The sequence below is a fragment of the Meles meles genome, chromosome 10 (assembly GCF_922984935.1).
Source record: "Meles meles chromosome 10, mMelMel3.1 paternal haplotype, whole genome shotgun sequence".
In the NCBI taxonomy this organism is placed as follows: Eukaryota; Metazoa; Chordata; class Mammalia; order Carnivora; family Mustelidae; genus Meles; species Meles meles.
In genome coordinates, this window is record NC_060075.1 from 5,952,910 (window position 1) to 5,967,245 (window position 14,336).

General features: G+C 64.5%; 1 protein-coding gene across 2 annotated transcripts in view; it reads right to left on the reverse strand.

Moving 5' to 3' along the window:
- Positions 1 to 45: 45 nt before the first annotated feature.
- The window catches only part of AGAP3 (ArfGAP with GTPase domain, ankyrin repeat and PH domain 3), a 51,472-nt gene continuing 37,181 nt past the window's right edge, over positions 46 to 14,336 (reverse strand). Inside the window, exons 11-18 of one of the 2 annotated variants that reach the window (XM_046020431.1) lie at positions 9,693 to 9,861; positions 5,924 to 6,037; positions 4,164 to 4,301; positions 2,382 to 2,536; positions 2,209 to 2,299; positions 1,830 to 2,052; positions 916 to 1,171; positions 46 to 745 (exon numbers count right to left, since the gene is read on the reverse strand). In XM_046020431.1, coding sequence (XP_045876387.1) covers positions 539 to 745; positions 916 to 1,171; positions 1,830 to 2,052; positions 2,209 to 2,299; positions 2,382 to 2,536; positions 4,164 to 4,301; positions 5,924 to 6,037; positions 9,693 to 9,861 — 1,353 coding nt within the window. In that variant the 3' untranslated portion in view covers positions 46 to 538. The remainder of the gene's footprint in view (positions 746 to 915; positions 1,172 to 1,829; positions 2,053 to 2,208; positions 2,300 to 2,381; positions 2,537 to 4,163; positions 4,302 to 5,923; positions 6,038 to 9,692; positions 9,862 to 14,336) is intronic. The other variant, XM_046020432.1, reaches the window with a different exon arrangement.

Here is a 14,336-nt window from a genome sequence, read left to right on the forward strand (position 1 = left end):
GATGGGCCTTTCTGGAAGGGCGGGGACAGAAGAGGGGAAAACAAGGCCACACACGGTCTGGTTTACTGGCTCATCATACACACACACCAGCTATGTACACAAACATAAATATTCCAATGTACAAATTTACACGCGACTCTCAGATCACCTCCTCGTCTCTTTCCTCCAGCACCCCCAACTTGTGCCCTGTCCGTCCAGGCTCCGTTTTAGGAGGAAGGCTTGTAGGGGCTGGCGGTAGAAGGTCGGAATCCGGAGGAGGGAGAGGTCCTGCTCCCCTCTCCTCACAGGTACCTCCAAAGGGTCCTGTCCCTTTTCAGTGGCACCAGAGGGTCGAGGGCTAGAGTAGCTCCACTCCCTCTGCGGCGGCTCAACTCCCAGATGTCGCCTCCGGTCCCTCGGTCTCTCCCACCGAGCTCTTCTCTTCGACTCTCCATTTCCTCTCCTTCCTTTCCGCACGTCCCTGCTTCTCAGTCTCTGCCTTGGCTCCCCTCAGTGCCTGGAAGGAGGAGGGGCCCCAGGCCACGGGGTCCTGCGGCCTTTACAGGAGGCTGGGACTTCGGCGCAGCTCCGCAGAAGCGCTGGTACCGTTGGCAGGCTCTCTGTTGGGGGCAGGGGCCAAGCCGCAGCCCTCCCCAGGACAGCCGTGCTGGATCAGGATGTCTGCGCACTCCTGGCTGCCGGCCCGACGCGCGTAGGCCAGCGGAGTCAGGCCGCGGGCGTCCCGGCTCCTCACGTCCACCCCGTACTGCGGAAGAAAGCGCAATGTCACGGTTGGCATGACGTGGCCAGAACGGTGGGGGTTCTTGGGGAAAAAAGGAGAGGCGGCTTTCAAAGGGCCGGGGCGAAAAGATCAGACAGGTCCGAGGAGCCCTCCAGGGTGGGACTGGAAAGGCCAGCAGGGAGCCCACAACTCACCCAGATGAGCAGCTGTGTGAAGACGACATTGGCCATGGCGCTGGAGAGATGGAGAGCCGTCCGGCCGTCCCCGTCCCCGTAGGTCTCGTTCACCTCCTCCTTGGACCCGTGAGCCAGAAGCATCACCAGCAGCCGCAGGTCGTCCTCCACCACGGCCCGGAGCAGCTGCTGGCCCAGCGGCACGTCCGAGCTCGGCAGCGGGGCCAGGAAGAGCTTCTGTTCGTACTTGGCCCGAATCCAGCGCTCCTTCTCCTCTCTGCAACACAGGTCCACCAGGCCATGAGCCCAGCAAGGGCCCGAGCCAGCGGGCGGGGGCTGGGGAGCGTGCTCGGGGACTGACACGACACCCCGGCGGGGAATCGGAAGGAACAGAGGAAGCGAGGGAAGAGCAGTGGAGAGACAGGCCCGAGACGGGGACCGCGCGCAGGGGGCGTGCAGAGCGGGTGGAAACAGCTGAAAGGAAGGAACACTGAAGGGAGGCCCCTCGGGGGCTGAGAGGGCAGCAGGGTTCCAGGCAGGGCTCCCCTGGTGGCTTATCTGGCCCTGCTGGAACAAAGCGGGTGGGGGGCCTCCACGGGGCCCACGCACCAGCCTATCTCCCACCCATTCTCCCCATCTCCGGGCTCAGGCTCGGGCCTTCACGCCGCCAGCGATAGGGCCCTGCGCATGCGCCTCCCGCTGGCCCCTGACCTGCTGATAAGGCTCAGAAAGGGTCTCTTGTTATGAGGAGCCTGAGTGACAGGCGGGGAGGGGGAGGGGCACCCCAAGGGGCCAACTGCCAAGCAGAGCAACGGCCACTTTTAACTCTTAGAGCACGACTGTCTCCACTCGGCACCCCCCCCACTCCGTTTCCCCAATCCGGGGCGCCAACGCCCCGGCCCTTTCTGCCAGCTCCCCGTGCCCCATCCGCTCACCTGCAGGCGTCAGGCCCGGGCTTGGCATAGCCATCCAGGGCCCCCTCCCACACGCTGTTGGCCAGGGCGTTGCCCATCGCGGTCATGACGGCCAGCAGCTCGGGCGGCCAGTCGTCAAGGTCCAGGGAGCGCACCCGGGACAGGTGAGCCCCCAGGTGTCGGTGGGTCCCCGAGCACTCAATGCACATCAGGGCGCCCAGGTTCAAGCTGGCCCAGTCTGGATCTGGGGGAGGACAGGAAGCATCGTGAGGTCCAGGGGCAGCCAGACGGAGACCCCAGGAAAGGCCCCTCCCTGCCTTCTCTCAGGGCCGACCACAAGCCTCTCGGCCGTGGCTCTCGAACCCACCCGACCCCCGGCCCCGCCGGCCTCTGCACTCACTGGGGGCGTCGCAGTCAATGCAGAAGCTGTTGCCGCGCACGGTGCGCACGGCCTGCACCGCCAGGGCCGCGTTCTGGTTCCCCAGTCGAGTCTGGCCAGGGGAGAGACAAGGGGCGGCCGGTCAGTCACGAGGCCGGCTGGGGTCCCGCCCCCCGTGCGGCCTCCGTGCCAACCTTGTCCTTGGCGCTGCGGCAGCCCTGCAGGCTGGCGAGGATCTGGGCCTGCACGCTCTGGACCCACAGCTCCCGCTCCTCGGCCGTCGAGGCCTCGAAGTGCCACGTCTGCCCGGTGAGGGACACCACCACGAACTCGAACGACTCCTCGGCCTCTGCGGGAGACGGGGGTGATCGCCGCCGTCAGGACGGGGCGCCCCACTGCCACGGCCGCCCCCACGGCTCCGCCCCGCCGGGGTCTCCTCCTCTCCCCGCGCTCCGGGGCCACGCGCCGCAGTGCGCAGGGCCCTCACCCCCTCCGCGCCCGACCACCTGCGGGCCCGGCTGCAGGGCGGCGCGGCGGGGTGCGAGGCTTCCGCCCCCCCTGCCCCGCGGAGAGGGTGTGGAATTCGGAGCGGGGCGCTCCCTGGAGAAAGCAGCGGGGAGCGTCTGGGGAAGGGTGCGGCGGGGCGCTAGGAGGCGATGCTGGGAGCGGGTGGGGGAGGCGGGCGTGGGCACCATCCGTACGCGTCAGCTGCAGCCGCCTCATTTTGCAGCTCATTAAACCCAATATTCCTGACGGCGTCGGCGTGGGGCTCCTGGGAGCGGCCCCTCCCCCACTCGGCGGGCCCAGACAGGCAGGACAAGCGGATGGGGAGAGGGGACGTTTTCCCCCCAAACTGGGATGAGTGAGCAGACAGAGCCCCGAGGACAGCGCCAGGGACATGCACGGTGGGCTGCACTGGGACCCCAAGCTCCGTCCCGCTTAGACAAACGGAGAGCCACGCGAATCCCCATGCCACCGGCCACCACCCTGTGGCTGAACAACTCCTAACCAGCGGTGTGAATGTGTCCCAGAGGCTGCGGAGGGAACTCAGGCCTAGCGGGAGGCACAACACGAGCCAGAGGCAAAGGCCTGGGTCCCAGGTTCTACCCAGGGACACACCGTCCCGGGGAGCCTTCCTGCTGGGCTCCTGCTCTCAGGGCTTCCTCGACGGGAACTGCCTCCGAGAAGGACGCTGGTGCCCCTTCCTTCCCCGGGCTCCACCAGCCCACCTCGCCCTGCTCTCCACACGGCCTCGGAACCACGGAATCGCCGCCCTGTGTGGGGAGCCCGGTTCCAGCTGGGCTCCGAGCCAGAACCGCTAAGCATCACTCTCCCACGGGCAGGCCGGACAGGTAGCTCTTCAGGGGCCACCTCCGCCCTCCGGCCCCCATCCCTGCCCTGGCGATCGGAGAAGTGAGACACTGCGCATCGGTCCAGCTTAGACTTAGGCGGGAGCGGAAAGACTCCAACCACGGAGAAGAGGAACATTTTGAAGAGACTTTGGAGAAAATCAGAGGAGTGCTGCGATTAACACCGGATTATGAGAAAGGCCCTGTGGAGCTGGAATTCCTTAGCCTGAAGACCAGTCAGGAGAGACTTAGCCAGCTCCTACACACATATTAAGCACCTATTGTATGCGCAGCACTCATCAGGCTCAGTGGGAGATACAAGAGCCACAGGAAACACGGTCCTGCCCGCAAGTTGGAAGAGTTACTGGATTAGCCGCCTGCTGTCTTTCCTCTTCTCCGAGGATTTAAAGGTTCACATTTTAGTAAGAAGGGTTTTCATTAGGCAGAAGGAGGAGCTTTTCTAAGATACCAAGTCTGGACGACCAAAAGAATTGCAACTACAGTTACGGCTACTTATCACAAAGCCCTCGCTCTTAAAATGAAGAAAACGGGGTTGCCTTGAGAGTACTATCCCCGAATCCCACAGCCCGCCTCCTGTGCCCCGGGTTCCCTGTAGGTCCCCCTAACCTTCAGCAGCACTGCTGGGGCCGTCTGGTCGGGGGGTCCCGGTGCTCTTTTTCCGCCGGTGCTTCTTCCGGTTGGAGTGGGGAGATGGGGGAGGCTCCAGCTTGGGGCTGGAACTGAGCACCTCAGCTGGGCCACTGGCTGGTGAGGGGAGAGTTGGAGAAGTGTGGGAAGAGGGGACGGTGGGGGGCAGAGCACTCAACCTGCCTAGTGCCACTGGGAGCGCCCCCCTGAGCTGCCGAGGGAGGGGGTCTGCCCGGCCAGGCCAGTCCCAACCAACCCCCCCCCCCCCAGCTTCCCCAGCCCTGGAGGAGGAGAAGGGGAGAGAGGAGAGTGTGGGGAACTCAGGCGGAGCAGGATAGAGGCAAGGCGGAATGGCTGGCTAGGGCTCCGGCAGCCTGGAGGGGTGGCAGGCGGCCCAGGGAACTCACAGGGAGCTGAAGCCCCAGCAGCTCCGCACCAAATTTATCCTCAATCACACTCCCCGCTCCTCACAATTAATAGCAGAATTAGAAACAATCAGGGAGCTGCCTAATTACTGTCAATTAGAGCGCGCTAATCAAGCTCCCGTCTCCCACACCCCGCCCGGCGCTCACCACTAAATGTCAAACTTCATTAGAGGCAGACACGCTCCCTCCCTCCCTGCCTTCCTCCTTCCAGACTCAACAGAGGGGCCCTGCCAAGGCCTCACAGTCCGGACAGTGACTCTGGGAAGCCCCCCAGCTCCCCTTCTCAAGCCCTCCACAGTCACTCCCCGCAAGGAGGCTCACACTTGGATCAGGAGGTGGGCAGCCTCCCTGGGCTGAGGGCACCCCTTCCTTCCTGCACTCGGGGCTCAGACGGGTTAGTTCTAGAGGGACGCGGCCCCTGAAGGTCCAGGAAAAGAGCCTATGGGCCTCGGGCCTGGCCGGGCAATACTGCCCAGCTAGAGGCGAAGGGGGCAGAGCGGACCTGCCCAGGAGGGGACGGGGCCAAGGGAGATGGATGAGAGTAAGATGGGGGGAGAAGGGGGGGGGCAGTGCGTGTGTCCGTGTGCGTGTCCACATGTGCTAAAGAGGGAGGAAAAAATAAGGGGATGGGAAAATGGGAGATGTGAGATCAAGGCACAAAAATGGACAAAAGGGGAAGAAAATGTAAGACGAGCCAAGGAAAGTTAAGAGGAAGGTGAGAAGGCTGGGAGAGAAGGGAGAATTTCTGACCAGCTAGACGGGATGGGGCCTCAGCCTGCCAGAGGCGGCATGGGTAGGAAAACCACCTTTCTGGATCCGGGATCCTATCATCCGGGAACGCCCCTCTCCGTGGCGGGCAGGTTGCCGCCATCAAACCGTGTTTCAAGCCCCCAGCCTCCGACCTCCCTGCTCAGACCTCCCTGCTCAGTCGCTTCCCTGTCCCCCCCCCGCAGTGAGGCTGATGAGCTGGTGCGCAGGGGGCTGATGGAGAAGCGGGAGCCGCCACCAGCCGCCACCAGCGCTGCCTAGGGACAGCAGCGGGTGGGGAGAGAAGCTGCGAGGGAAGGGAAGGAAGGGAAGGTCTCCGGCACCAGCCAGCCGCTGGCAGGGCCCAGGGCCAGGGAAGGGGTAAAGGGGCAGGAAGCTGGCCTGGGCTGCTGGAGAGGGGACGGAGGCTGGACTCCGTGTCTCAGAACCGTGGCCTGGGCCTGCGGCCCCTGCGACAAGCTCTGGCAGGGGCCCCTCCCCTTGGCCTGGGCTCCATCCCAACACAGCCGGGCTGCCCTCCTGTGTTGTGAGCAGGGGCCTGCGTACCTGGGGGCAGGGCATCACTCCACTGGTCGGCGCTGGACACGGAGCAGGAGCGCTGGTGCAGCCCCTCAGGGCGAGGGCCAGCCCAGGCCGGGTTGCTGGCTGAGTAGGGGGCACCTGGGGGCGGGGTGGGCGGAGGGGAAGGGTCAGACTGGGAAGGGAGGCTGCGGAGAGGTACACAGACCCTCCTGAAAGTGATGCTACAGGCAGAACTCAACAAGTTCCAGCAGAATACTGATCCCACATGAGGGCTTTACCAGGTACCGGGCCAGGCTTACTGGAGACCGGGAGGCCTTGCCTGGGGTCCCCAACACCTCAGGAGGCAGCTGGGCTCGCACCACACATCCCTCGCCACCTCTGTCCCCTTCCTGGGAGCCGGGAGAGGGAGGGGCGCGTGGTGCTGACCCCCCCCCCCCCCGGCACCGTGGTGCTCCTTGTCTGGCCACCATCCCCGGCCACCCCCCCCGCCGGATCAGGCCCCTGCACCCCACGTTCTAGTCCGCATATGCCATTTGCTCTGCCTCAGCTTTGATGCCATTCTGACGAGAAATAAGTGTATCAGATTCAAGTAATTATGTCTAATTAGTATTAGTAATTATCCTGTTGGGCTGGAGAAAATTAATCTTTCGTTTCCCATCAGGGAAGAATGGCAGAGCCAAGGGGAACCAAAGGCTCCAGGAGCTCCGAGGCCCGGGCCGGCAGGGTCCCCTGTGCCCTCCGAGCTGTCCCGCCTCCCTCCCTCAGCACCCAGGTCCCTCGCAGGGAGCGCAGGGAGCCCACGACGATTCGAGGACCTCCTCTGCCCTCTCACCTCCATCCACATAAGGACCATGGACAGGGACCGAGGCCAGAAGGCTGCGGTGGTGGGGAGTCTGAGGCCGGGGGCGGGGTGGGGGGCGCATAAGCGAGGTGTCACACCTCGGAACACAAGGCGGGAGAGCAGGCCGGGGGCCGGAGGTTAGTAAGGAGGCAGAGACCCAGCCTGGAGCTGGACTAAGTGGGAGAGAGCAGGCGGCAAACTCGGCCTCAAACCAGTCCCGGGAGGACAAGGGTGGGGTTTCTGGAAGTCAGAGAATGGAAGCCCTGGGCAGAAGCCACTAGAAGGTAAAGAAACAGGCCGGACATCCCTAATGCTCCGGGGACCGTGCAGTGCGGAAAGGTGGAAGGCAAGTTTTGTTCGTCCTAACACCCCGGGCAGGACCAGACCCACAGTAAGTGCTCATGAGTATACGCGTGGTGCCAACACGGCCCTCCAGCCGACCCCATTTCCAGTCCCCTCGAGGCAGCGTGCTGACCTCCCTCTCCGGAACCCCGCCTCCCTGACACTCCGGCCTCACGGGTCCCTGCCAACTCAGCCTTCCTCAGGGGCCCCTTGGCACCCTGGCAGGAGACCTCCCAGAGAGGCAGACGCCGGTCCGAAATTCCCGGAGACCTCGCGTCTCCCCGCCCCAGTCCTGCACCCGTCCCCCTCCTGGGTTCCAAATCTTATCCCTGCCTCCTCCCGAGCCCCACCCAAAGCCACCCCAGGCCCCACTTCCTCCCCAAGCCCCCCAACTCAAAACCCCGAGGGAGGGAAAGTGCATTCCCTTTTCTTTGTTAATTCGTCCCTCATTACGCCTGCAATCCCACAATCAGTGTGCACTGTAATTGTCGAATTTGATGCTAATGATTAATGAATTAAACATGGAGCCATCAATTAGTCCTCGGAGGATAATTCTGCATAAAGCAGCGGATAATGTAATTACAGTAACAAAGATAATGAGATGTTAACATCGCCCGGTGAGCGGGAGACGTGTGAGTGTGTGTGAGGTCGGCGCCCGCGCGGGATGGAGGGACGCGGGCTCGGGGGAGGCTGGCGAGTGTCCGTGGGTGCAGGTCGTCCTGTGGGTGAGGGGTGTGCCTCTTTGCGTGCCCTTCTGCCCCCAGGGGAAGGCTCGGAGGGCGCAGGACTGTGACAGGACAGAGTGTCTTACTGTGTCCCTCCCTTTGGGGAAACAGCCCAGTCCTGCTACCTGACTTCAAAACAAGCCCTCCCCCCCCCCCCCAGTACTGATACTTTCTCCTCCTCGGTGGGATACGAACGCCCCAGGGCAGGTCAGAGGTTGCCGCTTGCTGTGCGCCTGTGGGTGCAGCTCTGGGAGAGCTCAGGGCCCTGGCAGATCCCCAGCCCCTCTGCTCCTGCACGCCCGTGACCTCACAGCAGCCCAGACGCAGCTCTCTGCGCAGAGCCCTGAGGACTGCATGGGGCCACGGTTCTTACCAATGGACCCCCCCCAGTGCACCCCCACGGGAGGCGCTCAGCAGCGCCCCCACTGCCTGCCCCGCAAACGGGGGCGGGGGGCCTTTCTCGCTAGTTTCCTTCCTTCCCTTAGTCCACTGGCGCACTCCCTCTGCACGGTTCATTGGCTTCGCTCTGAGCTCGGGGTGGCTTAGAGGATAAAACACGGCTTTTCGAGTAGGCACACTCAGGTCCAAACCCCAGCTCTACCACTTACTGTGGGATTTTACAGACAAGTTACCGAGCCTCGCTGAGCCTTTGTTTCCTCATCCATTGAGTGGGGCGGAGACTCTCAACTTCGCGGAGCGAAAGGAGCCTGACCTAGAGCAGCTCTGGCGCACGTGTCCATCAGCAGACGGCACCCCTGCCCCACCCCGTACCCCCAGACTGGTCAGCGGGGCCGAACACAGGCCACGGGCTGGGGAGCCAGTTGTCCCTGTGCCTCCGACAAGGAGCACACTCAGGAGGCCACCATCTGGCCTTCTTCTCTGGACCCAGAGTTGTGCAGTGCAGTCCCTACCAGCCTTTTGAGGGAGCCTGTTCCACCCATTCCAGACTTAACACCCAGCTCCCGTCTACTGAATGTCCCCAGCGGCCTAGGACTGTGATGAGCAGAGCACCCCGGGGCAGGGACGCACTGACAGCCCCTGGGAGGGCAGGACAGTGTCCTGAGCAGCTGTTTCTGGGTGCAAGCAAAAGGGGGTCCAGTCACCTGGGACAGCATGGGGAGAGTGAAGGCTTGGAAATGCCAAGGCAGATCTGGGGCCTGGGGTCTTGGGGGGGCAGTGGTTTAGGAGCCCCAGGGACCTCGCGAGGCAGACAAAGCTGGGGCCAGAAGGAACCCTAAGCATCATCCACCCAAACTCGCAGCAGCATCCAGGAAGGTAAGCGGCGCTCAAGGGAGAGCTGTTGCACCGTGAGTTCCGAGTCTCTTGGCCTCCAGCTCTTCTCCCCGGCCTGCCAGACGTGCGGCAGAGTCTGCCCGGCTCGGTCCTCCCTGAGCGGAGACCCGACCTCTCGCTGCAGACCCCAGTGTGCTCGCCAGGCGAGTTCCGGGGAGCTCCGTCCGTGTCCACCTCCCCCGCTGCCCCCCAGCACACACCGGGCTGCGATGCTGCTCCGCGTGCAAGAGACCCCGCGCCCACTGCCACCCGCCCGGGTTGGTCCTGGCAGAGGAGAAACCGAGCCGGGACCGCAGACGGCCCCGGGCAGGACGAGGCTGTCCGGCCCCACCCCGATCTCCACATCGCCTGCCGGGCCCGCACCGGCTGCTCCCTCGACCTGCTCCCGGGAGGCCAGCGCCCAGGCAAATGCATTTGGCTGAGCAGGACTCTGGGGGACGAGCATGCTGGGAGCCCCGAGCACCCAGGCTGGGACAGAGGGAAGCCCCACGGTGCCTACCTCCTTGCGCCTCCATGGCTGCCCTCCCCGATCTCGCCGAGCAAAGCGGCCGCGCTCTCCCGGCCCCCACCCTGGTCCGCAGCAGCCCCTCACCTGTGCCCCCGCCCAGCTGTGAGGTGCTGCGCTCTGAGGCCAGGCCGTTGGCCCGCGGGCTGGTGCCTGGGGCCGTGGCAGGGGTGGCGCGGGGCAGGCGCTTTCCTGGCACTTTCACTGTGGTCCGCAGCAGGTCGATCTCCTTGCCATGGATGTTCTGCATGTAATCCTAAGGCCGCGCGGATAAAAGAAAGGAACACGCATTAGCGCCGCTCCTCATCTCCAGCGCTCACTGCCAGCTCGTACGTCCCCCCCATTCCCGGGTGCTGCAGGGAAGGGGAGGGTAGGCCCGAGGTTTAGTAAGCAGGACGGTGAAGCCCACGGAGTATGTCCAGGTCTGCGTGACACCCAGGGTACTGGGGACCCAGGGCAGCTCTAGGGGGATGCAGGCAGCAGGGGGCAGGAGCAGGGCAGAGAGAAGGGCCTGGACCCCGGAGCTGAGGAAAGGCGGCTCCGGGGGAACACGAACGAGGCCAAATACAGGACCGAGGCGGGTTCAGGAACCGCAGGCCCCGCACAAACGGCCGGGCGGCCCCAGGCTGCAGGTGGCTCGTCACCGGGTACCTCAGCCCTGGTCTCAGAAGCTCTCACCACCACTGGGGCACAGGGAACCCGCAAAGCCTAGAACAGCCCTCACTCCTGACAACAGTGCCCGACGATAAGCATCTCTCGAACAGTGAAAGAAGCCTTTGGAGCCCAGAGACAGTCTGCGGCTCCACAGACGCCCGTGGGCACCTGATGAGCGCAGTAACAGCAGCCGGTATCGTCGTGCCCCCCCCAGCCCATTCACGGGGCCGGCCACTCATGCCCACAGGGGCAGACCGCCGCTCACATGACCCTCCCGGCAAAGGGGACCAGGGCCACTTTACAGCTGAAGGAACCCAGGCTGACGAAGGCGAACCTGCCCGAGGCGACGCCATCAGAAGGCGGTGGAAGCAGACTCGGGCCCAGGCTCTGTGGATTCCCAGGGCTGTGTACTGAAGGCAGATGCCCTGGGCCCGGGCACTCTGCCTGACTTCAAGTCAGCCCCCGAGGGCCCCAGAGAGTGGGAGCCACTTGGCGCCTTGTGGCCCCCACCATTCCTGCCATCTGGACACTGGCCTGGGAGGCCCAGGGTGGCGCGGCCACATGGGGGCCACCGAGCAGAGCCGGGCCCATCCGCTTCCTGCTTTAACCCCGAGCCTGGCCAGGGCCCGAGCTCTCCCCACTGCTGCTGCGATCTCCTTGCCAGACGGCGGATTCCCATTTCCCTGCTTCTAGTACCTGCGAGACCCTCTAGAACCTTCTAGTACCTTCCCAGCTCACATCCCTGATAAAATGTGGCCAAAATCCCTTCCGCAGAGCAGAATCTGGGTGGGAGGCGTCCACTGATCTCTGGAGTTCGCTGGTTCAGACTCCGATCTGCTTTCGCCCCTCAGGACCCGCCCTCAGAAAGTTCCCCGCAGTCACGGTCCGGGTGTCTGTCCAGCACACGCGTCAGACTTCCTGTCGCCCGGCATCTCTCCCACCTTCCCACCCTCGGCTTCAGGGAAAGGGACGGCGTCCTCGACTTGAAGCGCAGGTGGGGAGCGCTGCCATTTGGGAAGCAAGGCAAGGGCAGGGCCGACCGCGGTTTACGGCCGGCCTTCGCTCTGGGGTTGACGAAGAGAACGTCAAGTAGAAAGGGGTCACCTGGCCCCAAGGAGCCGTGAGACAGTGCAAGTGTCCGGTCAGGAAGAGAAGCAAGAACAAGGAAGCAGCTCCCCATGCCAGGCTCACTTCCCAGGCGGGTCCTCGGGGGAGGCGACCCATGGGAGGGCCGTGGGGACGCGAGCTGCAGTGAGGACTGGCCAGGCCCGGAGCTGCCCTTCAGGAAAGATGGGCCTAGTCGGGCCCAGGGGAGAGCGGCCCCCAGCGGTGTGCGCCCGGAGGAGCTCCCTTCCACGCAGCTCTAGGCTGCATCTGTGCATGAAAGGTGCCAGGCCCAGCCTTGGGCACAGTGGGCTTCCTGTCTTGGAAACACAGAACGACAGTCAAGAAGTCAGGGGGAGCAGTCTCCACCCATGGACAGACCTCTGGGATGAGTTTCCCCTAAACGCTATTCCCTGCTGTCAGGATTCTGGCCCTGTGCGAAGCGCCCTGGAGCCTGGGAAGGAAAGAAACCCGGGAGGTCCTTTCCTGCCCCCGCCCTGTGTCCCCTCTAGCCGTCCACCTTCCAGCAAACTCGGCCCCCCACCCAGTCACCGCAGGCCCCCTGGGGTCCTGCTCTTGGCCCGGCATCCGGCATGGGGCCGCCTCACAGTCTCGGGCCCCACGTCCAACTGACCCGGCTTTGGCACGCACCCGGCCCGGGGCCCTGCACACGGTCACATCTTGGATCGGCTGTTCCAGACAACTGTCAACAGCTGGCTGGGCCGAAGGCACAGCTGCAGTCCCTCTCCTGGGGGAGGGGCTCGGGCCGCTCTAGTTCACAAGGAGGTCACGGCCGCGGCAACAGCTTCTAGGCCCCATGACGGCCCGGGGATGCCTGCGCCGGGACACGGCAGACGCCGACCCCGCACCAAGAACACCAGTCAGCTGCCGCCACGAGGGGCCTGGTCCCCGGGAGCAGCCCGACCACAGCGGATGGACAGACGGCGCTCGTGCCATGCAGGCCGGGGCCCCTGGGCCCTTGCCCAGCTCCAGCACCAGGCTGGGAGCCAGCGCCCGACCTGAGGCCAGCGTGGCGAGAAGCGCGCGGAGCAGCAGCAGGGACAGGGACGGCAGGGGCAGCGTGACAGTGTTTCCCTCCGTCAGCAGAACAGGGAGCGCGGCGGCGGCGGCGGCGGCTCAGGAGAGCGGTCACCACGGCTGCCTTTATTACCCACCATCAAACAGCAATTTCTTCCCCAGCCTCCTCGCTAATTACCCAGCCAGCGTTCTCATCTCGTTTTATTACTGGAATTAACAACGAGTTCAGAGCGTGGAAAGCTATTAAGATGTGTGATTAAGCCACATTCAATTAGTTTCTACAAACAATTTAATTGATGTTGCAGATAGAATTAACAGAAGGTGATTGTGTGAATGGCTCCGCGGGCTGCAAATGGGGGAGGCTGTGGCGGGCTCTCTTGGGCCAGGCGAGGCTGGGGCGTGAGGCTCGAGGCCGGCCCAGCAACCCTTCCTCCGGCAGCAGGTGAATCACCCCTGGGCCGAGATGGCAGCAGACAAGGCCGCAAGGGGCATGTGCGCCTCTGGGGGACCCGCACGGCCCCTCGTCTGCACGGCTCCCCCGTGGAGGGAACCTCCCCGGAAGCCGGCCGGGGGGTGCCCGCTTGCAGCCGTGGACCGAGAAGCCCGCGCCGCTTGGGGAAGGGCAGCCGCCAAGGGAGGAGGTCAGGAAGCGAGAGGGGCAGCCGGCGCGGGAGGCCTTCGCTAGCACGGACTCAACCCTGTTCACGACACGCAGCGGCATGGGATGACCCCCGTGGGCCTTCGCTCCTACTTTCATGGCCCCCAAACCCTTCCCACCCAGCCTGTCTCCTGGACGGGAAGAGAAGCATCCACGGGGCAGGGCTGCCGCTCTCCGCGTGAGCTAGCGCCTCCTGGCCTCTCGTGTGCAGGAGGACCTACATTTGGACGCCAGAGCCGACGGGCAGCCGGCGAAGAGCCGACCGAGCGCCTGTGCCCGCCGACCAGGCTTTCCCTCAACCTCTTCCTGAGGCCCCGTGGCCCAGACAACAAGAGGGGGCCTGGCTGGGTCGGGGGGTGGGCAGCAGAACCACGTGCCTCTTAAGACTCACCTTGCAGGAAAGCAAGGACAGGCCTGAAAGCCACGGCACCTGGACTCCGTGCGGGGCCCCTGCACATACCCAGCCGCACCCAGTCCAACACGCCGGAAGGGCATCCGAGCTCCTCCGAGCAGCCCAGGCAGGCGGCCCATCAGTGCCCTCCGTCCTCCTCGCCAACAGTCTAGGCCACACTTGCCTGGATGTGAACCCTCCACTCACCCTCTCAGCCCGCCCCAAAGAGAGGCGTGCTGGGCACAGCGCAGAAAACCCTGCATCCCGCTCCGAGCCAAGTCACGGGCCCAGGTACCAGCTCAGCCACAGGCAGCGTGATCCAGACGGCCCTCTCGACTGCTGGGCGTAAAAGCGTTCCCTTCCCTTCCCGAACCCAAGCCAGACACAAGCACCAGACGCCTTCCTCCACGTCCCGAGACCTCCTTCCCGCCCTCTGCTCCGCGCTGGGCCTCCGGCCTCCTCCAATACCTGAGACATGGGGACAGGCAGAAGGGACACAGCACAACACGAGCAGCACAGAGCAAAAGAACGGGGACGGAGGCAGCGAAGGGGGAAAGCCAAGGCCAGCCCAGCACGGCGGGGGGAAGCGGGGCTGCTTCCGACAGGCTCGCTCCCAGCCCCGCTGCCTAGACCCTGCCTGAGGAGAACGAATCCATCTTGCCCGGGAACAGGGGGGACGGACAAGTCCGGCCAGCTGGGAGTTAGGAGGCATGAGGCTGGCCTACGAACGGGCACGGTGGCCGCTCTTGGCTACGGCACGGTGGCTGTAGTACAGAGGCCCGAGCCTGCTGGAGGCCCCGGGACGTGCTAAGACACCTGGGCCTCGCTGCCTCATGGACTCAGCCACAGGACCAGGTCTGTGCACGAGGCGGCCGCTAGAGTCGGG